At 52.1% G+C, this 24,642-nt stretch overlaps 1 protein-coding gene across 2 annotated transcripts in view; it reads left to right on the forward strand.

Annotated features, from left to right (window-relative positions):
• The window catches only part of ADARB1 (adenosine deaminase RNA specific B1), a 113,380-nt gene that overhangs the window by 74,756 nt on the left and 13,982 nt on the right, over positions 1 to 24,642 (forward strand). For both annotated transcript variants that reach the window (XM_036243093.1, XM_036243094.1), the window contains exons 3-9: positions 1,225 to 1,299; positions 5,009 to 5,946; positions 9,401 to 9,515; positions 11,586 to 11,754; positions 12,404 to 12,552; positions 13,580 to 13,748; positions 21,012 to 21,193. In XM_036243093.1, the coding sequence (XP_036098986.1) occupies positions 1,272 to 1,299; positions 5,009 to 5,946; positions 9,401 to 9,515; positions 11,586 to 11,754; positions 12,404 to 12,552; positions 13,580 to 13,748; positions 21,012 to 21,193 (1,750 nt within the window). In that variant the 5' untranslated portion in view covers positions 1,225 to 1,271. The remainder of the gene's footprint in view (positions 1 to 1,224; positions 1,300 to 5,008; positions 5,947 to 9,400; positions 9,516 to 11,585; positions 11,755 to 12,403; positions 12,553 to 13,579; positions 13,749 to 21,011; positions 21,194 to 24,642) is intronic.

Consider the following 24,642-nt stretch of genomic DNA (forward strand, 5'->3'; position numbering starts at 1 on the left):
CCTAAAATGAACAAGATCTCCTAAATATAATCAACTATCCAGATGGTATTTATATTTAATTTCTCCAACATAAAATCTGTCTGATTCATTTCAGGTTCTGTGCTTTGCATGGAGTAGGTTTCCAGAAAACATATCTAGTCATAATTATGACTATAAAGTAATAATCCTTCTAAAACTATCTGGAACACTCTCTTGAATAAAGGATTCTAAATAGAAACTCATTTAACTTTTAGCAACAAATTTATCAGCTACATGATGAGATTCAACATAATTAACAAATGGTTGACACAAAAACTATATATTTTAAATATTTGCTATATGAGAGATGTTTATAAGATATATACATGCCTTAGTTCACTTCAATCACTATTTTCTTAAAAGCAATGAATTTTACTTTTAGTGATTTCTGATATCAGTTTTATTTGTATACAAAGCAATGTGTGGCTACAAAATTTGCAAATCTTTTTTCTCAATTACAATTTGATGGGATCTTTTATTACAGATTATGTGTCAGTAAAATTTTGCAAAGTATAGCCAAACTATTTAGAAAAAGGAAACTCTTAAGTTTGATAATAATTAGATAATTGGAGTAATTGTTCTTTGAGGATTTCCTTTGGTTTCTCCTGCTAATAAAATAATCTTATACATATCCAAGCAGTTTGATCTGATTTTCACAATTACCTGCTTTTTGGATTCATCCACATGAGGTGTGGCTCAAGAAGAAGGAGTAGTGAAGTGAAATGTTGTAGGTGCTTCTTCTTCCTTTGTAGCTCTGTGTTATAGCCCAAACCAGAAGCCTGCCAGAGCCAAGATCAAATGGCGAATGTTCAAGGAGTCCTGTTTGGTCTCTGTGGTCATGCTGCAATGTGATGTGTCTCTGGTCCCTCCTACAGGAGAGCTCTAGGATGTAAACACCATCGCCTTTCTCCCTGGTCTGGAGCTCCCCATCACCCCACCCCTGGAATCGAGGCCACCCTGCTCAGAGTGGCCTCATCATGCTCCTGGACCCCTCCCCACCCCAGCCATCCTTCCCTGCAGCAGAGCCCTCTGGGGTCCAGCGGTGGACTGAGCTGAAGAGGTGGGGGCATCTGAACATCTGTCCGGATGGTTCCATGAGTTCTGCCTTTAGTCTGTGATCAGTTGGCATCGTTTCTGCCAAGGAGACTAGCCCCAGATTGCTCATGTGATGGGCACACTAACTGTGATCTTCTTGCTGTCTTTCAGACAGAAACAGTCTCCGCCAGTCAAGAAACACTGCAAAGTATTTTGCCATGGATCTAGAAGATGAAGAAAACCTGAGTAAGACCTAGGCCTGCCATGCAGTGTCAAGTAGCTGGTTTTCCATTAGTCTTAGTGTCCCTGGGAGTTTATGTGATGGGGCCACTTTGGGGGAAATGAACTTCTGTGATAGGGCTGCAAGCAGTGGCGTGGTTTTCATTTGTGATGCATTCTCTGTTGACCGCGAGCATCTCCCTTGCAGCCATGTGTGTAGGGTAGTCGCCTCTGGTTGTCGCCCTGGGCCGTGACGCACTTGCCTGGAAGGAGAGAGTGGAGTGCTCTGGGTGTGTAGCTCATGAAGCTTCGTGCTTAGCGCCAAGTCACAGCCTTGGTGTCATGATGGCGGCCAGACTTCCATCTGCGCAAATCTAAGATAAGCTTTGAGGTGGATTTAAATAGCTGGCCATTTGAAATAACAGTACATACATTTTCTGTTCACATGCAGTGGATTCTCCCACATTTTTAGGTAAAGAGCTCACATGAATCTACTGATCTTAAGTTTCCAGGTTTTAATGAGTCATAGGACTGGTGTGGTCTGGAGCACCCTGGGCCCCTTCTTTCCACTGTCATCCAGGGCGAAGGGACAGAGGGGATGGAGAGGCTCCGAGCTATGCCCGCTTCCTCTCTCAACGTTGTTCTCTGTGAAGGTTTCAGTGAACATACTTCTCTTCTCCTTTATCTTTAATCCCAGAGAGCAGTGCTTTTAAATGAGGCATAAATGTTCCCACAGAAGTTGGGAGCTTTCAGTAGAGAAATTGCAACAAAGACATCCTTTTTATACTACATGTATATATATGTACATTCTTACTGTCTGTGTTCAGTTGCTCCCAAGAAAGAACATGCAGATCTAAATGATGAGTGACATTTCCTAAGAGTGGTCATCAATGACCAGAACATGCTTCAGTCCATTTCTCTGTGACTTCACCCAAAGCGGCCGGCTGAGGCCTTGGAGTTGGCTTGTCTACCTAGATCGCCCAGAGGTTCACGCAGCAGACTGCCCTGCCCGCCCGCAGGCTGCTCCATGAGTTGGGTTGTGGATGATGCGGGGTGGGCTGGGTCCTGGTTATATGAACCGCACAGTAGCCGCTTTCTGGCTGAATTCAGTCCCTGTGGGATGAATGCCAGCATGAGCCACTGACCAGTCGCTATGAGAAGCACATGACATTGTGCCCTTCCTCCTGCTGACCTGTGCGTGGCCTCTGGTGGCCTGATGGAGGCTTTCCTCAGGGTGACGTCCCCAGCAGAGCCTACTCCTGAGGTCCTTTTAGAACCACCCATATCTTTTCACTGGTCGGTGCCACTCACCATCTCCAGTTTTGCCCACACACCGTTCCCCCTGATGAGTGCGTGTTCGAGTGTGCCCCAGCCTCCTTTCTGTGGGACTGGGGGCTGTCCACAGCGGGTCATCTGGTTTGAGTGGAAACATCACGCAGTGTAGATTCTATAACTGTCCCTAGACTGATCCTCTGGTAACTTAGGTAAAGAATCCTTCCTTCTGAATATTTTTCTGGAAAGATAAGCTGCTGTTTCAAGTGCTAAAACTTAGCCATGCCAGTCCTATGTTTTCTGTCATTTCAAAAGCAACAACTGTTATCGTGATCAGTCACATTTATGAAACAAAGTAGCACGATATGTAAAGAGAGAGCGACTAAGAAGAGTGGTGATGGTGGGAATGTCTTTCTCCAATTTTAATGTTTTGTCTTTACATAGTAGCATTTTTTATTTATTTATTTATTTATTTATTTAATTTATTTTTGTGGTATATGCCCCTAGCAGGAACCGAACCCGGGACTCTGGTCTGCAGGCTGACGCTCAACCGCTGAGCCAAACTGGCCAGGGCCATAGTAGCGTTTTTAATAAGACAGAATGTGAGTGGTACTTCAGTGCTTCTGAAGCAATAAGAACAGAATTTACATGAACTGTTATAGAAAGTGCATTTTTTCCTATAATCTCAAGAGAGTCAATTCAATACTGATTGTTTTTACCCCTTAAAGGAAAGCATTTGGTTGTTGGAGGTTGTAAATATCTTGTGACGTGCATGTCAGAATATATTTATGATGATCTGAGCGTCTACATTGCTAGTTCTGTTTAGCAGAAACACCGGCACGCCAATGACCATCTGTGTGACGCCCTTGCTGCTCGTTCCTCTAACCTGTCTCGCTCTGCCCTTTTCACCTTTTGTTCCCTCTGAGCACCGAAAGGAGTAACCTATCGAGCTTTTGCTGGAGGATGTTATAAATGAAAATTTAGTGTCTATTCCATCAGCTTTGTCAACTGGGAGAAGTGGTGTGTGTGTCAGGACCTGGAGAAGTGCTGTCTGCAGAGCAAGTGCACCTGGGCTCATCTCTGCCGCAGGATGGCGCCGGTTCTCCCGTGGGCTGTTTGGAACCAGGGTCATTCTTTACACCTGGCTGAATGCTGACAGCCTGGGAAATGCGAGGACTTTCACCGCGGCCTTGGCAGCCAGTGACCCAGACTTTCCGTCACACAAAGCCCTCCCATGGGTAGAGCCGGTGACATTTGCTTATTAGCACGATGAGTCTGCTTTTACATGATGTTGTTGAAATAGACCCTGGCCCCCACATTGGGCACCTGTAAATTGGTTTACATTATAAAAAATACATTATAAAAAATATTTAAAAGATTTATTGTGGATTTTCTAAAGCTAGCAGTAGGTCTTTAAATACAGTGGCAGCATCCTGACGCTCTGATCATTGCTCCTGCGCTTCACGTGCAAGACGGCCTGTGGGAATCAGCCGGGGAAGTGGAGTTATTTATTCTCTTTTCTAAAAAGTTTGATAAACTTACAGGAAAGAGTAAATGCTTTATTATTCCCTCTTTTGAAATTAAAATCTTTCTCTTTTGCCATGAATTTACAGAGTCCTAAAATTATCTTCATTAACTATAAACTACCTTTAAAAGGAAGAATTACCAAATTATTCTGTAAATCCATCAAATATTTGTTCTTTTAAAAAAGAGAATTTCAGGCTTCAGTTAGGTAGTTGAAGCCTGCCTACAGCTTAAATTTTATATCTTCTTCTTTTTTCTATTGTGGAATGTATTAAGGATTCAGAGATAAATCAGTCCCCATATGTAGTGAAAAAACTTTAAATGAATACTGGAAATGAAGCTGTATCCTTCAAAAATCATTTCTAAATGCCCAGAATGCTTTACTTAATTACATAAGCAGATTTCTAAGATTGAGTCATGAACTAAATCAAATAACTGCACAAATTGATTGAATATCTTGAACCTTGAAAACTAATCAACCTGTAAATGCTGCTTTTAAATATGTTACCTCTTCTGGGAGATGCTATATGAGAGTAAATGCCATTGAAAAATGGGAAAAGACCAAAATAAATGAAATCTGTTAATACTGACACTAGACTTATTATGTAAGATCTTCTGGACAAATTTATTGTCCCATACTTTAATTCTTCAGAATATTCTCATAAAAATTACTTTAAAATTCACCTTTTAATGCAAAAGCAGTTGGTGATACTAAGTAGAAATGGTAGCAGCCATTATTCAGCGAAATGTCAGATTACCCATTTCAGCTGAGGCCATGAGTCCGTAGTTAAATGTGCAGTCCCTCCTATGTGTAGCCAGCAGTAATATAGAACACACATCACTTACCCAGTTACAAAGAGAGATAAAGGAATCTATAAATTTTGCATTTACAAGATCCTGCAACGAAGGCGTTGTAAGTTGCTCTTTCTGGGCACCGCAGGTTCAAGCAGCACAGAGGCTAAGGACAGCTGCAGTGTGGACCACGGGCCCCCTGGGGACAGCAGCACTCCGGGGCCAGCTGATGGCTACCTGCTCCCCAACGGGGGTGGTGGCATCGTCGGCAGGAAGCGGCCCCTGGACGAGGGCAGCAATGGGCATGCCAAGTTCCGTCTGAAGAAGAGGAGGAGGGCACCCGGGCCGGCCCTGCCCAAGAACGCTCTGATGCAGCTGAACGAAATCAAGCCCGGCCTGCAGTACACGCTGCTGTCCCAGACGGGGCCCGTGCACGCGCCGCTCTTCGTCATGTCCGTCGAGGTGAACGGGCAGGTGTTTGAGGGCTCTGGCCCCACGAAGAAGAAGGCCAAGCTGCACGCGGCCGAGAAGGCCTTGCGGTCCTTCGTCCAGTTCCCCAACGCGTCAGAGGCCCACCTGGCCATGGGGAGGAGCCTGTCCGCCAACACGGACTTCACGTCCGACCAGGCCGACTTCCCCGACACACTCTTCAATGGCTTCGAGACGCCGGACAGGTCGGAAGTGCCATTTTACATGGGCTCCAACGGGGGCGACGACTCCTTCAGCTCCAGCGGGGACCTCAGCTTGTCAGCGTCCCCGGTGCCCGCCAGCCTTGCCCAGCCTCCCCTCCCGGTGCCCCCACCGTTCCCGCCGCCCAGCGGGAAGAACCCTGTGATGATCTTGAATGAGCTGCGCCCAGGTCTGAAGTACGACTTCCTCTCAGAGAGCGGGGAGAGCCACGCCAAGAACTTTGTCATGTCTGTGGTCGTGGACGGGCAGTTCTTCGAAGGCTCGGGGAGGAACAAGAAGCTGGCCAAAGCCCGGGCCGCGCAGTCTGCCCTGGCCACCGTTTTTAATTTGCACTTGGACCAAACGCCGTCTCGCCAGCCTATCCCCAGCGAGGGCCTCCAGTTGCACTTACCCCAGGTGAGGAACAGTCTGGTCCTGCCTCGATCATGCTTTTAGACAGGACTTGGTTTCATTATCGTGTTGACTTTCCATCTCATGTCACTCTGTCCGCGCCACAGTTACCAGTACGGGCAGCCTTCCTAGATGGTGATGAACGCGTGGTCCCTGGAGAGCCAGCCTGAGGCCATCACGGCGCAGGGTGGGGACCCCGGAGCAGCGCTGTCAGCCCTGCCATGCTGAGCCTCACTCCAAAACACAGTCCACATTCCCTCCCCATGTAGCCGGCCCTGCGGGTGTGAGGGGCATCCCATAGCAGGAGGGAAGGGACAAGGAGGGAAGGGAGCTGAACACGGGAACCTGCCCCAGCCCAGGGTGTTTTCCTAAGTCTCACTGGGACTCTGGACACAAGAGAAGTGAGTCTGGCCAATCAGCCACTGAAAGCCAAGGGCAAGGGTGTCAGGGCTCCCGCATTCCTGAGCACGCGTCAGAGGTGCAAGAGGTGCAGGGGTCCCTTAAGTAAGTGCTCCAGGGCCCACCAGGTACCCGGATCTCTCTGAACCTGGGATTCCTCACGTGGGATTCGTGAGGCTCCCTCCCGCTGGCCAGAGTGGGCAGCCACTCTCACATTTGGTCTTGGACCCCCACCCACCTCAAATCAGGGTGAACAGAGGGAAATGTTCAGGGGGACGAAGACCGAAGGAGAAGTAGCCCTTAGCGTCATCTCCAAACCTACAACTCTGATTATTTATTGCTTCTTTTCTCATAAATCCAAAATTATCTGGTCTAGTGTAAAAATCAGTCTTTTAGGGAGAAAACCTAACCTTTTTCTGTGTTTATTTCTCCTTGTGAAAGTATTATTCAGTTTGAAGATAAAATATATAATGGTTTGATCAGAAAAAATGAAGAATGCAGTATTAATAGACGGGTTGGCCTGTATTCTCTTAGAAGGACCGAGAGTGTCAGCTTCTCTCTCTCCTTTGAACCATTTGAGTAACCTGTGCAGTTGTCCTCTGAGGTGGCCAAGGTTCTCAGTCTTAAAAGAAGGAGATTTATTTTATTTTGTCTAAAGCAATCAAATACAGCATCAGTATAAAATAACATGCTCAAGGTAATGTACTGATTTTTTCATGAACCAAATAATTGTTTCCCATTGTTAATCTCTTTATATCAATCCATTCAAAGTTTTACAAATCAGTGGCACTAGTTCTGAAATGATTTTTTATTTTCAGGTTTATGATTTGCCAAACTATTTCAGCCTGAGTTCTAAACAATGTCTGACTTAACCTGTCTTCCTCGCATGTGAACAGGGTCGTATGTAAGAGAATGGAAGTCGTACTGAATGCTCTGCCTCCCAGGTGCCAGGTTTCACAGTACAGCTTGGTGGGGAGGCAGAGGGAGGTGTGTGTGTGTGTGTGTGTGTGTGTGTGTGTGTGTCCGCTCCTGCCCCAGGCCAGCTCAGTGGAGCAGTGACGGAGCCCCCGGGAGGGCGGGGCCTGGCAGCCTCTCTGGGGAGGGTGTCTGAGAATCCTACAGGGCGTGGGGGGAGGGGCCGTTCCAGCCCCAGCCACACCACTTGCCCAGGTTCTGCAGTTGCTGAGGCCAGTGAGGCCTGGGGGAGTGTAACTGGATCTGCCCCCCAGTCTCTGCTCACAGTAGCCCCATTGTGTCTCCCAGAGACCCCCTGTGACTCCAGTAACCTATTTTCCTGGAGGACCTGGGGGTGACTTCAAAAAGTCGGGCCAAGTCTGGGCTTGTTGTCTTCCCCTGGAATGTAAATGCACATCTAGAGGGGTGTCAGTCCTTAAGTTCCCGAGAGTAACCCGTGCAGGACTTGGGTCAAACGTCCCGGGTCTTATGAATCGTTGCCTTCATGGTGTTCATAGTGGCACTAGAGGCTTTAAAAAGCGGCAACGTGGACCACATGATGAGTGCGAAACGCCCTGTGAGCAGTGAAGGCTGTTAAAGCGCCCGGTGGTTGCCGGAGGCGGCGCTGCAGCTGCAGCCACCGGAGCACGCGTCATGTCTGCCCTGGGTCAGAGGGAGAGGCGCTTCATCACCGGAGGAGGAGGTAGTAACCTGGCCAAGGGGAAGGAAGAGTGTTCTGTGAGCAAGTGCATCGCACAAATGAGTGCGCGCAGGAGTGAGTGTGCGAAGTGCCGGCCTCCACCGGGTGCCTCTGAACGCGGGTGAAACTCGTGCTTTTCTCTGAAAATGAGCAGCTCTGCTTCACCGTCTGTCGCCAGAATTCTTACCTCCTCTGGCTGTCCTTAACCTTCCAGTAATTCTCCCTTCCACGTAAGATGGAACATGTCGCCCTTTTTCGTGGCCCTCGCCATCGTGTGGTCGCACATATTTCTGTCTGTGGTCTGACTCCCTTCCCTGTGTTCACATCTGTAGCGTTGATGCCTCCGCCAAGGTGCCAGGTGAGGCCTGTGGGCCCCGCCTGGACCTTCTGCCCACTCTCCCTGCGGCTGGTCTTGAGCACTGTCCCCTGGGGCTCACTTGAATTTGCTGGAATAATGACAGGAGGCAAACTTCCTGACAACTATGCTTTTTCCAAATAAGCCATGATTTGGGATGAATGACTTTTCTGTTCATTTTGGGGGTCTTTATTAAGGGCCAAGCTGGGGACACTAGATGTGGCCATTGATTGTCAAGGCAAGTGTGATACTGGGGTGACATGGACCCAGTGTGACTCTTTCCACACACACCTGTTAGCACCGTTTCCCAGAACACCGTGGGCTCGCTTCATCGCGGTAAAAATCACGGGCCATAAAAATAAGACCTGTCCCAAATGTAAAGGTGCTCCTAAGAAGCACTCCCTGGAGGACAGTGCTCCCGGAGCACCTGCCCTTGAGCACTCGGCCTACGTGGTAACCGCCCCACAGGCGCTGATCGGTGCTGGATCGGGAGAGAGGGCTGAGCCAGGGTGATTTGTCTTAGGTGTTGAAATAACTGAGACGGATCTGATGGGTGAGCCTTTCAGAAGGAGGCACCGTGCAAAGCTTGTGATTCTTTAATTTGGCCACGCTTCTCACTGCCCCTTTCTCCGGCCCGTGCTCCCCAGCCTTGCCAGCCTGAGCTGGACCCGTGGAGAGCCTGGGCAGCAGAGCAGTGGAGGGGGAGGCAGATGACCTAGGAAGTCACACTGGCCGCCCCACGCCTCCACGTCCTCACTGGAGGGCAAGGCTGGTGTGTTGTGAGGACCAGAGGGGCAGCAGGGCTCCCTCGCAGCCCGGCTCTGGGCTGTCCCTGCCCTCCAGACCCTGTTGAAAGATTCCAGCCATGGTAGTTCATGCTCATTGGATGTATGTTTCCTAGGAGTGTTTTGGAGGAAACACACACACATACGCATGCATGCACACCCTTGTTTGTCAGATTGACTGTGGGATTCTCCAGAAGAGAAGCCATCTGTGCCATCACCCTAGTGTTCACAGGCAGGTGCAGCCCTAACCCCTGCTGTGGTCCTCAGGTGTTAGCCGATGCCGTGGCCCGCCTGGTTCTGGATAAGTTCGGTGATCTGACGGAGAACTTCTCCTCCCCCCACGCACGCAGGAAGGTTCTTGCTGGAATCGTCATGACAACAGGTAAACATCTTGCCCTATAAAAATCTCTGGCTCTTAACAGGAAAATCGTGTTTTTCTTCTTCAGAATGTCTGCCGTCTGCAAATGTGGGAACTGTACTTACATTTTTCTCCTAAATGTTCATCTTTTCAACCTAAGTTGCTTTCACTTGGAGAAGCACCCTGTGTTAATGTCGGAATCTTATAGTCGTGTGTGAGTGTCTGCGTCTGCTGGGAAAACTGCAGGGACTCATTCATTCCTGCTTCGTGGAAAGTAGGACGTATCTGATTTGTCAGTTAGTGTTCATGCCGCCAGGTAGGTTTCTATGAGGCTTGTGGGGCAGGGAGGAAGCCCTAGCAAGAGCTGAAAATCTGTGGGGGGAAAGCACGGTTTGGGACTGTAGGAAGAACCCTGTTTAATTTGTCTGGAAGTTCCCCTCGCGGAAGGAACCCTTCCCCTGGCCCTCCACCCACGCCTGGGAGTGGGACCGCGTGCTGCATCTCTGGATGACTCCTAGGACCAGGAAGCCGCAGCCTGACCAGGGCCCAGCCCTGCGGAGGGGCAGCAGGGGCCTGGAGGGAGGACCCTGCCCTGTCCGTGGGGCCCTCTCTGCTGGAGCCTCCACAGCATGCACAGGGAGCAGGCCCGGGGGCCAGGGAGCAAGGGGCTGGGGACGGCCTGTCTGTCCCAACCAGCCAGAGAGACCCCAGCCCTTCGTGTAGGTGGCTGTGCTGTCCTCCTCCCCCGAGGCAGTTCTCTGTCCGACAGGAACGGGCATGATTCTGTCATCCTCAGCGCTGACCCCACGCCCCAGGAACGCGAGGGAATCCCCAGCATCCTCCCTGTGACGTGTGCTTGCTGGCACAGCCGAGCTGTGTCTGAGGGGCGGGTGAAGACTGACGTTCACGTGGGCCTCAGGTTTTGTCCGATGTTTGGTGCCTGCGTTTTACTCCCTCTGCTCTCTGTGCTCGCACTGTTGACGTAACAAAAGGTGAGCGGTTCCCTGCTGGTGCAGCAGCCCCCTGAGCAGCTCTGTGGTCCCAGCGTGCCAGGGCGCGGGCTGGCGGCTCTGTCGCCCGCTCTTCTCACCACTGTAGAAGAGGCAGGTGCCACATGGCAGCGCCGGCACCGCAGCGTGAATCCCACGTGGGACGCTGCGCAGAGTGTACCTGTGCGGGCAGGACTGGGCAGCGCGCAGACGCCTCCGCTTGGCGAATGACTCTGGGCAGGTTATTGACCGCTCTGTGCCTCAGTTTCCTGGTATGTGAAATGAAGGCAGTGGTAGCGTAACCTTAAGGATGTGGGGGTGAATGAGGATGCCCTGCCTGGTAGACCCAGCACAGTGCCCGCCTCGGGTGACACACTGCTCTGCAGCTGATGGTGCGGTTTACACTTGGTGACGTGGTACGTTGTCTGTCCACAGAGTGACCATCAGAGTGTCGCTCTTCCGGAGGTTTCCCGGTGCTGAGGGTTTCACTCCAGCTTCTCGAGGGGTGACAGGGACTCCTACCCAGCAGACTGTGAATGACTCATTTTCCTTCTTGTCCCTTCCCATCGCCTCGTTAGTGCTTTGCTATTTCAAGTTTAATGACCAGACCTCGTCGTCTACCTTCACATAGTGCTTCCTGCCTGTCTGACAGGGACTGTGGGGAAAGACTGTCACATTGCAGAGGAAGAAACCTCCTTTCATTTAGAGCAGTGGTTCTCAACCTTCCTAATGCCGTGACTTCAGTCCAGTTCCTCATGTGGTGTGTGGGCATATCTGCACTTGGGCAGACCCACCGGGAGACGGATAGGGGAGCCGTGTCTCGCTTCCAAAGACCATCGGAAAACATATTTCTGATGGTCTTAGGTGACCCTGTGAAAGGGTCGTTCAACCCCCAAAGGGGTCGCGACCCACAGGTGAGAACCGCTGGTTTAGAGCCTTCCCGCTGACTAGGATAGTGGACTTCCAGCAGAATCATCGCTCGTGCTCTGGGAGGCCTGCCGTCCAGGCGGTGGTGGGCGTGGGGATGTGGCTGCACTCTGCCAGGCCTGGGGCGCAGGCGGGCGCACGGCTGTGACTTAGACAAATGGTCTCTCTTGTTTTCCAGGCACAGATGTTAAAGACGCCAAGGTGATATGTGTTTCCACAGGAACGAAATGCATTAACGGCGAGTACATGAGTGACCGTGGCCTTGCTTTGAATGACTGCCACGCAGAGATCATATCTCGGAGGTCCTTGCTTAGATTCCTTTATACACAGCTTGAGCTTTACCTAAAGTAAGTCTAGTAAGTAAGTAAGCAAAGGAAGCTGTTTTAATAAGTATTGCCCCCATCAGAAAACACTGCAAAGCTTTCACTGAGAACTTCTCAAAATAGCAACTTTGTCAGTAACAGGGAGGTTGGGTCCCATTTTCCCATAATGCTCAAGCTACAGAGTTGGCTAAATTACAGCACACATGCATATATACACGTGTACAGATGTGCACATCCACACATGCACACTTACATAATAGCACCATAGGTTTCAGGTTTGTGCTCAGACCCCATACTCCTGTTTCATGCACCATGGTCAATAGAACCCCACTGCCTGGGAACCATGGTCATTTTTATTCTAGTCTCAGGCTGAAAATTAGCCCAGCCTGTATTTAAACTGCTTTTCTTTATAAAGCCATCTCTACACATAGTCATTCTGCTTGAAGTCAGAAATGAGAAGGAAAGGCGAAATGCTTGCCTTTCGATGGCATATCCATTGTTGAGCCGACAGGAACTGTGTAAACTACCATAAACATGTAGAATAAGATTCCAGTACAAGCTTTTCTTCACCCCATTGAACACACAGGCCTTTGAAGGTCACTGTGAGCTGGGACAGACTGACTTCTGACTGCACGCAGCTAGAAAGTTTATTATGCAACTTGTTTCCTTTCAGTAACAAAGATGATCAAAAAAAGTCCATCTTCCAGAAGTCCGAGCGGGGAGGTTTGAGGCTGAAGGACACTGTCCAGTTCCATCTGTACATCAGCACCTCTCCCTGTGGGGACGCCAGAATTTTCTCACCCCACGAACCGATACTGGAAGGTATGGCCAGGTGTCCTGATAGTCAGCGGTTTCTCCAGATTCATGGTCACGTGCATCTGAGGACTATATAAAAACCTCCGTTTTACTTTTCCATGAATAACAAAGCGATTGATTTCCTTTGATAAAAAGGAGTGGGAGAAAATAGGACAAAATGCTAACACACTTTCATTTAATGAATGAAAAGGTTGATTCTAATAAACTGTGTCATTGGAATAGAGTGAGGATATCAGATCTAAATTGTTTTCAGCCCTTCAGTTTGGATACTGTGTCTCTACATCAGAGATGTACATGTTCCGTCCATCTCTCTGATGAATTGTAACTTAGGAAATGTGTAATTGGAGTATTTGGCCGAGATTCCAGAAGCAGGTTCAGACTAATGGAAAGGGATACCCTGTTCCTGTCACATTTTCCACCCTTTTCTGCAAATGACTTAGTTCTTCTTTTTACATGGATTTGTGTCTGCATCTCTTCCCCCAAGCTTAAACATTATTTGTTCCAAATAGAACATTTGATTGTGTTCTCCTTTTTGATTATAAAAACAACATATACCCACTGTGGGAAATTGCTAAATATTTTTAAAATAAGAAAGAAAATTTAAATAACCTGTGGCAGTCACTATGGCCAGAGGTAGTCTCTATGGACGTTTTCTGCGTCCCTTTGGCTTCCTCTATGAAATTTTAAAATACGGGAGAAAATATAACAAACATCCAAATATCCAACACCTAGAATGAACAATGTGTTAGCACGTTGTCCTGTTTGCTCCCGCTCCTCTTTAACAAAGGAAATCGATTGCTCTGGTTCAAATGGAAGCCCTCTTTTCCCCAACCCTACGGAGGCCACTTCCGTGGATTTGGTTTGTATTACATCCATCCTGTCCAATTTTATACACTTGTACTGTGCTTCCATCCTATAGATGTAGAATAGCCATATGCACAGAGGAGTAAGCTGGTGAATGTATAGGCTGTAGTTAGATGTGCTTCGCATGGAGTGAAACAGACGGTCCCTACCGGTGGCTTCCTTCTCCCAGAACCAGCAGACAGACATCCAAATCGCAAAGCCCGGGGACAGCTGCGGACGAAGATAGAATCCGGAGAGGGGACGATCCCGGTGCGCTCGAACGCCAGCATCCAGACGTGGGACGGGGTGCTGCAGGGGGAGAGGCTGCTCACCATGTCCTGCAGCGACAAGATGGCACGGTAAGGCCCCGGCACCCAACCCTCACTGTGCCGGTCACCCCTGCTGGTTCCCGGGCACGCCCACTTTGCCCCTGTGGGCACTGGCCCTCCTCACTGTGCCGGTCACCCCTGCTGGTTCCCGGGCACGCCCACTTCGCCCCTGTGGGCACTGGCCCTCCTCACTGTGCCGGTCACCCCTGCTGGTTCCCGGGCACACCCACTTTGCCCCTGTGGGCACCGGCCCTCCTCACTGTGCCGGTCACCCCTGCTGGTTCCCGGGCACACCCACTTTGCCCCTGTGGGCACTGGCCCTCCTCACTGTGCCGGTCACCCCTGCTGGTTCCCGGGCACACCCACTTCGCCCCTGTGGGCACTGGCCCTCCTCACTGTGCCGGTCACCCCTGCTGGTTCCCGGGCACACCCACTTTGCCCCTGTGGGCACCGGCCCTCCTCACTGTGCCGGTCACCCCTGCTGGTTCCCGGGCACGCCCACTTTGCCCCTGCAGGCACCGGCCCTCCTCACTGTGCCGGTCACCCCTGCTGGTTCCCGGGCACACCCACTTTGCCCCTGCGGGCACCGGCCCTCCTCACTGTGCCAGGCTCAGCCCTGCTGGTTCCCGGGCACACCCACTTTGCCCCTGCGGGCACTGGCCCTCCTCACTGTGCCAGGCTCAGCCCTGCTGGTTCCCGGGCACACCCACTTTGCCCCTGTGGGCACTGGCCCTCCTCACTGTGCCTGTCACCCCTGCTGGCGTCCAGAACAGTTGGGTTTCGCCCCCCTTCTCCACGCCAGTGTTCCCCGCATTCTTTGACACACTGAGGCGCTACAGGGTTGAAGGTGAACCTTTACCCAGGAGGCTCCAGGCTGCCCACTGCCGTTCTTCCAAACCTGCGCCTCGCCCTTTGTTATAATTGTACGTGTGGGCTTCGGGGGTGAACAGATGTGTTCCGTGTGGAAGCACAGTGAAACGGTTCGCTCCCAGAGAAAGCGCAGAGGTTCCCTTGTTCATCATGGAGGCAACTTTAATGGTCCTACTCACTATTCAGTTGATATCGGGGGTAACTGGTATTTACATTTTAAAAATAATGTAACACCCGTCACAGGCATTGAGCTCTGAGCACCCGGAGCGCCTGCTGGTGAGCAGGGTGAGGTTGGGGTGCTGCAAGCACCTGTCGGGTCTGCATTCCCCTGATGAGCGTTATTCTTGTAGGAGCCTGCGTCCAAGGAAGACTTTAGAAACCCTGTTTCTTCAGGTACTGGTCAGTTCCAGTAGTTCTTTATCTTTTAACAAACGTTTATTTCAAACACGTCACGTGGGCAGATGGCAGAGGTCAGTAGTCAGAAAGCATGTAAAACAGAAATCTCCTCCCCTTGAGGGCTCTCCGTGCCCCTGGCAAAGGGGTCCAAGGGCCTCCCGACATCTGTGGGAGCCGACACACGTGTGCCCATCTTGTCACTGTTTGTGAGCCTTTTGTCTTGACTTTCTCCAACTTGTCAGGGAACCTCAGGGACCCGGAGCTAAATTAACCTTACAGCGGCCCATTCCCACCCGCATAGGTGCCCGCATGGTGTGTTTACTCATTAAATGCCCTTTGTATTCACTTTCTATACGCTTTCTCTGTGTGTGTGTCCTTGAAAAATGTGTGTATGTTGTTAGTGTACAGAAATGGTATTATGTTTCGAATCCCATTCTGTGTCCTGTATTTTCCTTCACCCCAGTGTTGGGGGGACTCTCTCTGATGCTGTCATAAACAGCCCATTGATTGCTTCTGCAGCCTAGTTGTGGCCACGTAGTGTCCATTCCCTCTTGAAGGATAGTGCATTTCCCCGAACTCCCTTCCCCTGCAGCCTGAAATCCCATAAACAGTCATTAAAGGCCTTGCTGCCCCGGGGTTCTACCCGTGTGGAACCTCACAGAGTGCTGTCAGGCGGACCCAGGCGGTCTCTCCACAAACACTGACACCGACCTGCGAACTGTGGGAGGTTGGCTTCCCCACGTTTCTGCGTTTTAGTTTATGTTCTGTTCTCAGCGGGAGCGCTGTCATCCCGACCACCCACCTTGCCCCTTCGAAGTCCTGTTTACCTCCTGGCCATTTGTCTCTGGATCTCATGCCTTTTCCATCTTGATTGCAAAGCTTTGATGTAACCTGATCCATTAATGTGTCCCCCTGTGATTTGTACTTCCAGGATTTTATTTAAGAAATTCCTCCTCCAATGAAAGACAAAAATATTCTCCTGTACTTCTTTCTAAGACCTTTGTCATTTTGCTGCCACATAGGTCTTTAATACATTTGTATTATAAGTAATAACTTAGCTTTATTTTAGTACAGTGGGTCCGTTTTCCCAGTCCGTTCTATGGAATAACCTGTACTTCTCCGTGATCCATGAAGCACCTCTGTTAGACACTCAGCTCCCTCACAAGGAGGGGTCTGTTTCTAGACTCTCGATTCTGTGTTAGTCTGAAGTGAGCTGTAATTGCACAAATTTTGTAGTTTTTATTATTCTGACATTTTAATGTGTTTAAAGATCTGGTTGGATAAAACTGCCATTCTTTATTGTTTTTCAAACATCTGGTAGCTTTTTATGAACCTCTGTTCTTCTGTACATATTTTAGAATCGGCTTGTCGAGTGTCTCCAGATGACTTGCTGAGATTTTATATGGAATTGCATTGAAATTATGGATTGAATCGGAAAGAATTGACATAAAGTTAAATCAGTTTATCCATAAATATTTTATATCTCTTTATATCTTAAATTTTTTCTTGATGTCATTTATAGTTTTTCACAAAGTTGTTGGGCAAATTTTGACAGATTAAGTCCTAGAACTGTATACTTTCTGTGTTAGTGCGATGATTATCCTGTTATCTGCTATATATTCTGTGTAACTACTGCTGATGTAGACAAATACCACTGATTTATTTGTATTGTGGTAAAAAACACACAATATAAAACTACCATCTTACATTTTAAAGATTTTTTAAAATGGCCAGTTTTAGATTGACAACAAAAGCAAGACAAAAGTACAGAGAATCACATATGCACTCTACCCTTCCCAACCATGCACAACCTCCCCCAGTTACTATCCCCCACCAGGGTGCATTGGTTACAATCAATGGACCTGCACTGACACATTATAATCTCCCCAAATCCACAGTTTACATTAGGGTCACTCTTGGTGTACATTCTGTGGATTCGGACAAGTGTATAATAACGTGTAACTTCCTTTGTAATGGCACAACCTGGAAGCCATCCAGGTGGCCTCGGTGGTACAGGGAGGGATCAATGATGGCATCTCCATGCAGTGGGTACCATTCAAGCAGATCATAATGATAGTAATAACAATAACAAACAAGGATACACATACAACATGGACAAATCTCAATATAATTATACAGGGTAAAGAAACTAGGCCCCCAAAAAAGTGCTCACTGTGTGATTCCATTTATGTAAATTTCTAGAAAATTCAGACTCGTCTACAGTGACAGAAAGAGACCCGTAGTTGCCCAGGGTGGGGACCAGAGGAAGAAGGGGCAGCAGGGAAGAAACAGAACAAGGTTCGAGGAAGGTCTTGGGGGTGATGGTCTCCTGGGTACATGTCAAGCGTATAGAACCGTACGCTTCAGTGTGCACAGACACTGCACGTTGGTTCTCTCCGGGAGCTCCCAGGGGGAAAAGCGCAGTGGGAACTGGGAAGTAACTGTGAGTGAGGGACAGGATCACTGCACAGTGGGGTAGAGAGAACAGAACCAGCTGAGGACCAAGAAGAAACAAAGGACCCAGCGAGCAGGCACAGCCCAGGGTTAGGTCTCTGAACAGCAAGTGAAATCGACAGGACTCGAGAGCTTTGACCAAGAACGAGAGAGGGATGGCCAAGCCGTGTTGGGAAGGGAAGAGAGGACAGTTAGGGACACAGTGGAGACCGAAGTGCTGCAGGTGGTCATCATGGAGAACTAGACAACTTCCTTAGCAGTGCTGCAAAACTGAGTCTGATGACACCTGGGGTCAGCACAGCCCCCATGACACTGTCTAGGTATCCACACTTCTGTCCGACTTGGCTGCAAATTGGGGTTCCCTCACCCCACTCTTCATGCTGGACAACTTGCTAGAACAGCTCACAGAACCAGGGGATACAGTTACTTAATTTACCTTTTTATTGTAAAGGACACTCGTCAGAAACAGTCCCATGGACGAGGCGCCTCGGGGGCGGGGTGCAGAGATCTTCCATGCTCCCCAGCCCACCCCAGCACCCCAAGTGTTCACCAGCCCATCGAGTTTTATGCAGATTTCCATCACATAGCCACGATTGATTAAATCATCGGTCATTGGTGATCAGCTTGATCCTCAGTTCCTCTCCTTTGTCTAAGTATGTGCCTGTTCCCCTGGCAACTGGACTCCCTCCTCCCAGAGTCCCCTCTTTTTCGGAATCTCAGGTGTGGTTGAAAGGGGCTTAATATTCAATATCACAGCAACAGATGGCCGTGGCTTGACCACCAGGGCAGCCGTGGCCCAGAAACAGCACTGGCAGCCGGAACACAGCCTGCTGGCTGGCTGCCGTCCTGTCCTGTCCTGTCCTGAGGGAATGAGATGAATGGCCTCCTGAGTGGCTGTCACAGAGGAGAGGCGGGGGCAGGTGCTGGCGAGATGTCCTGTATCTCTTACTGAGGGACGGAGCAATGTCCCGTGTCCCAGCCTGAGGGGCAGGAAGTGGGGGCGGGGCAGAGGGCAGCTTAGGGATGCCGGCCACGGTGGGCTGGGGGCGGGGAGGGAGGTGCAGTGCTACTGGGGGCCTCCAGGTGCCATGTCTGTGGGTCGTGGGCAGTTTGGCTGAAGGCAGCCACCACCCTTCAAGGCTACTTGGGTCACAGTGATGAGAGTGGGATTAGCCATCTCATGGTGAGCTGCCTCAGCGGGGCTGTGGGAAGGCACCAGGTCTCAGATCTGATGGCCGTGGGCCACGTGGAGCTGTGGGAGGAAGCAGTGACACCCCGTCCCCCCGCCCCCCGGGCAGATAGCTTGGTTATTCAGAGCTGTTGTCACAGGGGTCTGTCCCCTCTGCGTGGGCAAGCTGGGTGGGGGACTCTGGTGGGACTGAGAGGCTCAGGTGTGTGCATCCAGTCACGTCGTGCTTTTTCTTGTCAGAAAGAAAACCTGTGTTTTAATTTCCGTTTTAGAGAGTGTGAGGAAAGCATGGTGGGAATGGGAGGGTTTGCTCAGCACGCATTTATTGACCTACTGTCCCAGTTTAAGAGCTGGGACAAATCGGCGAGTAAAACAAAGAGGCCTTCCCTCCGGGAGCTCACACACTGGTAGGCTGGTGGGGACGGATAACAAAACCAGACCTGCAAACAATGCAGGAAGTTAGCATAGGAGGGGCTGGGGACAGGGCACCAAGAGGGACTTTCTGCAGAGACAAAGGTGGGGGAGCGTGGGCAGAGGTTGTTCAGGGACGTGTTCTGTGCTGAAGGACCTGAGGGTGGTGACTCTGGGGGAGCAGCAAGGACCCTGGTGGCCGTGTGGGAGGCACTGTGGCTGGAGGCCTGAAGGAGGAGGAGCAGGCCGACAAGGTGGCGGCTGTTGGGCTGCTGGCCTTCGCCCCGAGAAGAGGGGAGCGCTGGGGTTTGTGCACAGGAGGGCCTCGTCTGGCCTGTGCGTCCAGGCCGCTGCGGTCGGCGTGGGCGCTGGGGTGGGCCTCAGTCCAGCAGAGGGCTCGGGGATGAGGTCGACTGCAGGGGCCTCTTGCAAGTGTGCTGGCCGCGGCCCTGGGACAGGGACAAGGAGGCCAGTGTGACGGCGAGGTCGGCCTGAGCACAGGGCACAGAGCTGGGGGGGCCAGGACGAGGCTCACGTGGACACTGTCACAGCTCTTACCACCCAGCGCCCCTGCCGCCCACGTTGAGGACGGAAGATGTGGCAGAGTTGGTGGCCAGGGGTGAGAGTGGACACGGGGGGACGTTGGGGGAGGCACTGATGTTTCTAAAATAGGACTCATTTCGCTGCCCTGCTCATCTCCGACCTGACCTGCGCTGCAGAGCCGGCTCCCGGGTAGCCACCACCTGTCGTCCCACCACACCTCCCCACACTGCCCACAGGCCACTTCCCGAAATGCCACCAGGTCAGTCCCTGTCGAAAAGCAGTTCCATTAAATTAGGTGTTGCCACCTCCTCCCTGAAAGGTCTTCAGGAACCTCCACTGCCCCAAGGAACAGCCAGGACCTGCGGAGGCTCCTCAGGCCAGCCTAGCTCAGCCCTCTGCCCGCCCTCTCCCCGCCCTCTGCCTGCCCTCCGCCTGCCCCCTCCCCGCCCTCTCCTCGCACTCTGCCTGCCCTCTGCCCGCCCTCTGCCCGCCCTCTCCCCGCCCTCTGCCTGCCCTATCCCCGCCCTCTGCCCGCCCTCTCCCCGCCCTCTGCCTGCCCTATCCCCGCCCTCTGCCCGCCCTCTCCCTGGCCTGACCCTCATGCTGAGTCTGGATGGTGCCTCCTCCCCACTCTGCCCCACATCCCCTCTGGGGTCACCCTGTGGGAACCTTCCCTCTTCTCCTTTTTTGTGGAACCCGCTCTCCCTCAAACTGATTTCAGCTCAACATTTAATTCTTGATTCATGTGTTTGCCTTTTCACTGCTTGTCCCTGGGCTCCCGGGACATGTGGGCTGTGTTGTCGCTGCCCCGTGGACTCAGTGCCCAGTACTGAGGGTGCTGGAGCACGGCTCCCGGGCTGTGGGGTGCTTCTCCATTTGTGGGGCTCAGAGAGCCACAGCGTGTCTGTGGATGGTGTGTGAGTCAGAGCTCAAACCCCTGATGGTCTGACAAAAGTCACGCAGTCACTCCACCTTCCTGTGCCGTTGGCGCGGTGGCTCGGCTGCCGCCCCAGCAGGGCAGGTCCATCCTCCCAGTGTACACAGAGCCCTGGTCAGAGCTGTCGCCAAGGAACAGGAAAACGACGGTTTAATGTTTTCAAGGACTCTAGAGCGATCGTTTTTATTGGAATTGATAAAATACTTACTTTCCCTTTTGATTTTTCTCACAAGAAACGTGTCTCGTGGGTACCTTGTTAGAGCTAACCTTCAGTACTGTGTTATCAGGGCAAAGGTCCTTCCACGGCTACAATGACTTTCAAGTAGCTTTTTTTTTTTAAAAGTCTAAGTTGCTGAGGCCGTTGTTTCTGGCTGCTGTCTTTTTAATGGCCGAAACTTGTGCAGAATTAACGGCATCTGTACCCACGGCAGGTGGGCATCAGGTCTGCGACTTGCGCCGTGCCCCGCTCAGGCCTGTGTCCCTCTGCCTGCAGGTGGAACGTGGTGGGCATCCAGGGCTCCCTGCTCAGCATCTTCGTGGAGCCGATTTACTTCTCGAGCATCATCTTGGGCAGCCTCTACCACGGGGACCACCTCTCCAGAGCCATGTACCAGCGGATCTCCAACATAGAGGACCTGCCCCCTCTGTACACCCTCAACAAGCCTCTGCTCAGCGGCAAGTATCCCCGAGTGTGAGCTCATCTCTCGCAGATAAACTTGGGCAGTGTCCATGTCGTATGGGTGAAAACACCATGGGGAAGCTGCTCATGGAGACAGTCTGGCCACTTTGAAGGAGTGGGGGGCTGTTGCAGGGCCTGTGGGGCTGTTACACGAGTCCTGCTGCCAGGTTGATCTCTTACCACCTGAACAGCTTGGCAGCCAGAGGTGCACCTCCACGTCTCTTTCATAGATATATATCCAAGCCGTGTCTCCGCAGAGAGACTCATAGATGCCGTGGAAATTATACGCATAGGCTGAGATCAGGCTGGGTTGGGCCACCAGGTTCTGTGGTCACGGTGACAAGCTGCCACCCTAGACCAGCCCCTGTGCAGGGGCAGCCTGCCCTGGCTCCTCGTGCCCAGCTTGCTCTTAGGAGGTTGGTCATGTAATTGAAGTGTGCCCTTGACATGTGTGTGTGTCAGGGACATGACTGTGTGACCGTGACCAGCCCGTGTGTCAGGCACGTGAACGTGTGACCGTAATGAGCCCGTGTGTCATGGACGTGAACGCGTGACCGTGGTGAGCCCATGTGTCATGGACATGAACGCGTGACCGTGGTGAGCCCGTGTGTCATGGACGTGAACGTGTGACCGTGGTGAGCCCGTGTGTCATGGACGTGAACGCGTGACCGTGGTGAGCCCGTGTGTCATGGACGTGAACGCGTGACCGTGGTGAGCCCGTGTGTCATGGACGTGAACGCGTGACCGTGGTGAGCCCGTGTGTCATGGACGTGAACGCGTGACCGTGGTGAGCCCGTGTGTCATGGACGTGAACGCGTGACCGTGGTGAGCCCGTGTGTCATGGACGTGAACGCGTGACTGACGAGCCCGTGTGTTGGGGATGTCTTGCACTTGCCCTGGACGCCTGTTGTTTCTGGTTTGTTTGTTTTCTTTTAGAATTTCAGTGGCTAACAGCAAAGTGAACAAGAGCTTTTGAATTCAAGGGCCCTAACTTCTCAGTTCACCCTTATTTTAAAGGACATAAGGTATTTTTATTCTGTTGAAAATGTCGTTTTACTTACCTTTTAAGCTCAGAACTAAAACTGTAATCTCAACTAACAGCGTGCCCTGGTGCGTGCCCTGGTGCGTGTGCTGGTGGGTGCCCTGGTGGGTGCGCTGGTGCGTGTCCTGGTGCGTGCGCTGGTGGGTGCCCTGGTGGTTGTGCTGGTGTGTGTCCTGGTGCGTGCGCTGGTGGGTGCCCTGGTGGGTGCCCTGGTGGGTGCGCTGGTGCGTGTCCTGGTGCGTGCCCTGGTGGGTGCGCTGGTACGTGCCCTGGTGGGTGCCCTGGTGCGTGCGCTGGTGGGTGCCCTGGTGCGTGCCCTGGTGGGTGCGCTGGTGGGTGCCCTGGTGCGTGCCCTGGTGGGTGCGCTGGTACGTGCCCTGGTGGGTGCCCTGGTGCGTGCACTGGTGCGTGCCCTGGTGCGTGCCCTGGTGGGTGCGCTGGTGGGTGCCCTGGTGCGTGTCCTGGTGCGTGCGCTGGTGTGTGCCCTGGTGCATGCCCTGGTGCGTGCCCTGGTGGGTGCCCTGGTGCGTGCCCTGGTGCGTGCCCTGGTGGGTGCGCTGGTACGTGCCCTGGTGGGTGCACTGGTGGGTGCCCTGGTGCGTGCGCTGGTGCGTGCCCCCCTGGTGCGTGCGCTGGTGCGTGTCCTGGTGCGTACACTGGTGCGTGCCCTGGTGCGTGCGCTGGTGCGTGCGCTGGTGCGTGTCCTGGTGCGTACGCTGGTGCGTGCCCTGGTGCGTGCGCTGGTGCGTGCGCTGGTGTGTGCCCCCCTGGTGCGTGCGCTGGCCGGCAGCATGGCAGTCGCCAGCAGCAGCGGCGTGGCGCTGACTGAGGCATGGCTCTGAGAGCACAGTGGTTGTGCACTAGTGGAGAACACACAGGTTGGCTCAGATCAACATTTACAGCTTCTAACTTTAACCATTGTTTTTTAAGGAAAAGAGTTGAGTCTGATGAAACGTGGCTATGGGAGAGTGGGAACTGCAGGTCCCCTCCCACGGAGCCTCCTGGGCGCTGCGGGTCGGCGCGCTGGTGTGTGGTGCGTCTGCGGGTGGTTTTCTGTGACTGATCCGAATGCTTTAAGCTCAGCCGTCACGCGTCCAGATTCACAGACACCAGGCTGCTGTAAAGTGCCACCCCCAGAGCCCCCACAGCAGTCGTGACTCAGCGCCTGGGAGCGCCAGCTGAGCCGCCTCACAGCCCTGACGGAGGCTGAGAACACGGGTCCTGTTGCTAAAGGAATATATATGCTAAGATGCTGGCATGAGAGCTCGTGCTTAAAAGCCAGGTTGTTTTTATTACATCAGGTGTACATGAAGTGCACGGATGGCTGGAAAAATACATTGAAAAGTAGCCTCTGCAAGACAGAGACCTTAAAGTCATAGATGCATTCTGTGTGTTTGTTACAAATATGAAGTAAATAGCAAAATAGAAGAATCTGGTCTTCGTTCTCCTGTCCCTGGTATCACCTTGAACCCAAAGCCTGAAGCCCTAGCCATGCGGTTTGGGCTTGTCACCTCCTGCTGACAGCTGCGTGCCTCGGCCTCTCCCTCTGCCTGGTGTCGAGGACAGACCAGGTGCCTCTGGGACCCCCTGGACGAGTGCTGGAGTTCTGTGAAGGACAGGGACAACAGGGGACAGACCAGGTGCCTCTGGGACCCCCTGGACGAGTGCTGGAGTTCTGTGAGGGACAGGGACAACGGGGGACAGACCAGGTGCCTCTGGGAACCCCTAGACGAGTGCTGGAGTTCTGTGAGGGACAGGGACAATGGGGGACAGACCGGGTGCCTCTGGGACCCCCTGGACAAGTGCTGGAGTTCTGTGAGGGACAGGGACAACGGGGGACAGACCAGGTGCCTCTGGGACCCCCTGGACAAGTGCTGGAGTTCTGTGAGGGACAGGGACAACGGGGGACATACCGGGTGCCTCTGGGACCCCCTGGACGAGTGCTGGAGTTCTGTGAGGGACAGGGACAACAGGGGACAGACCGGGTGCCTCTGGGACCCCCTGAACGAGCGCTGGAGTTCTGTGAGGGACAGGGACAACAGGGGACAGACTGGGACCCCCTGGACGAGCACTGGAGTTCTGTGAGGGACAGGGACAACAGGGGACAGACTGGGACCCCCTGGACGAGCGCTGGAGTTCTTTGAGGGACAGGGACAACGGTGGACAGACCAGGTGCCTCTGGGACCCCCTGGACGAGCACTGGAGTTCTGTGAGGGACAGGGACAACGGGGGACAGACCGGGTGCCTCTGGGACCCCCTGGACGAGCACTGGAGTTCTGTGAGGGACAGGGACAACGCTAGCATTTCTAGAGGCAGAAATTTCTTGAATGCTGAGCCATGGGCAGCCGCACTGGGGCATCACAGTCTGTTTTGAAGTGCAAACGAAGTATTTTACTTTGGATA

The sequence above is a fragment of the Molossus molossus genome, unplaced genomic scaffold, assembly GCF_014108415.1.
Source record: "Molossus molossus isolate mMolMol1 unplaced genomic scaffold, mMolMol1.p scaffold_m16_p_5, whole genome shotgun sequence".
In the NCBI taxonomy this organism is placed as follows: domain Eukaryota; kingdom Metazoa; phylum Chordata; class Mammalia; order Chiroptera; family Molossidae; genus Molossus; species Molossus molossus.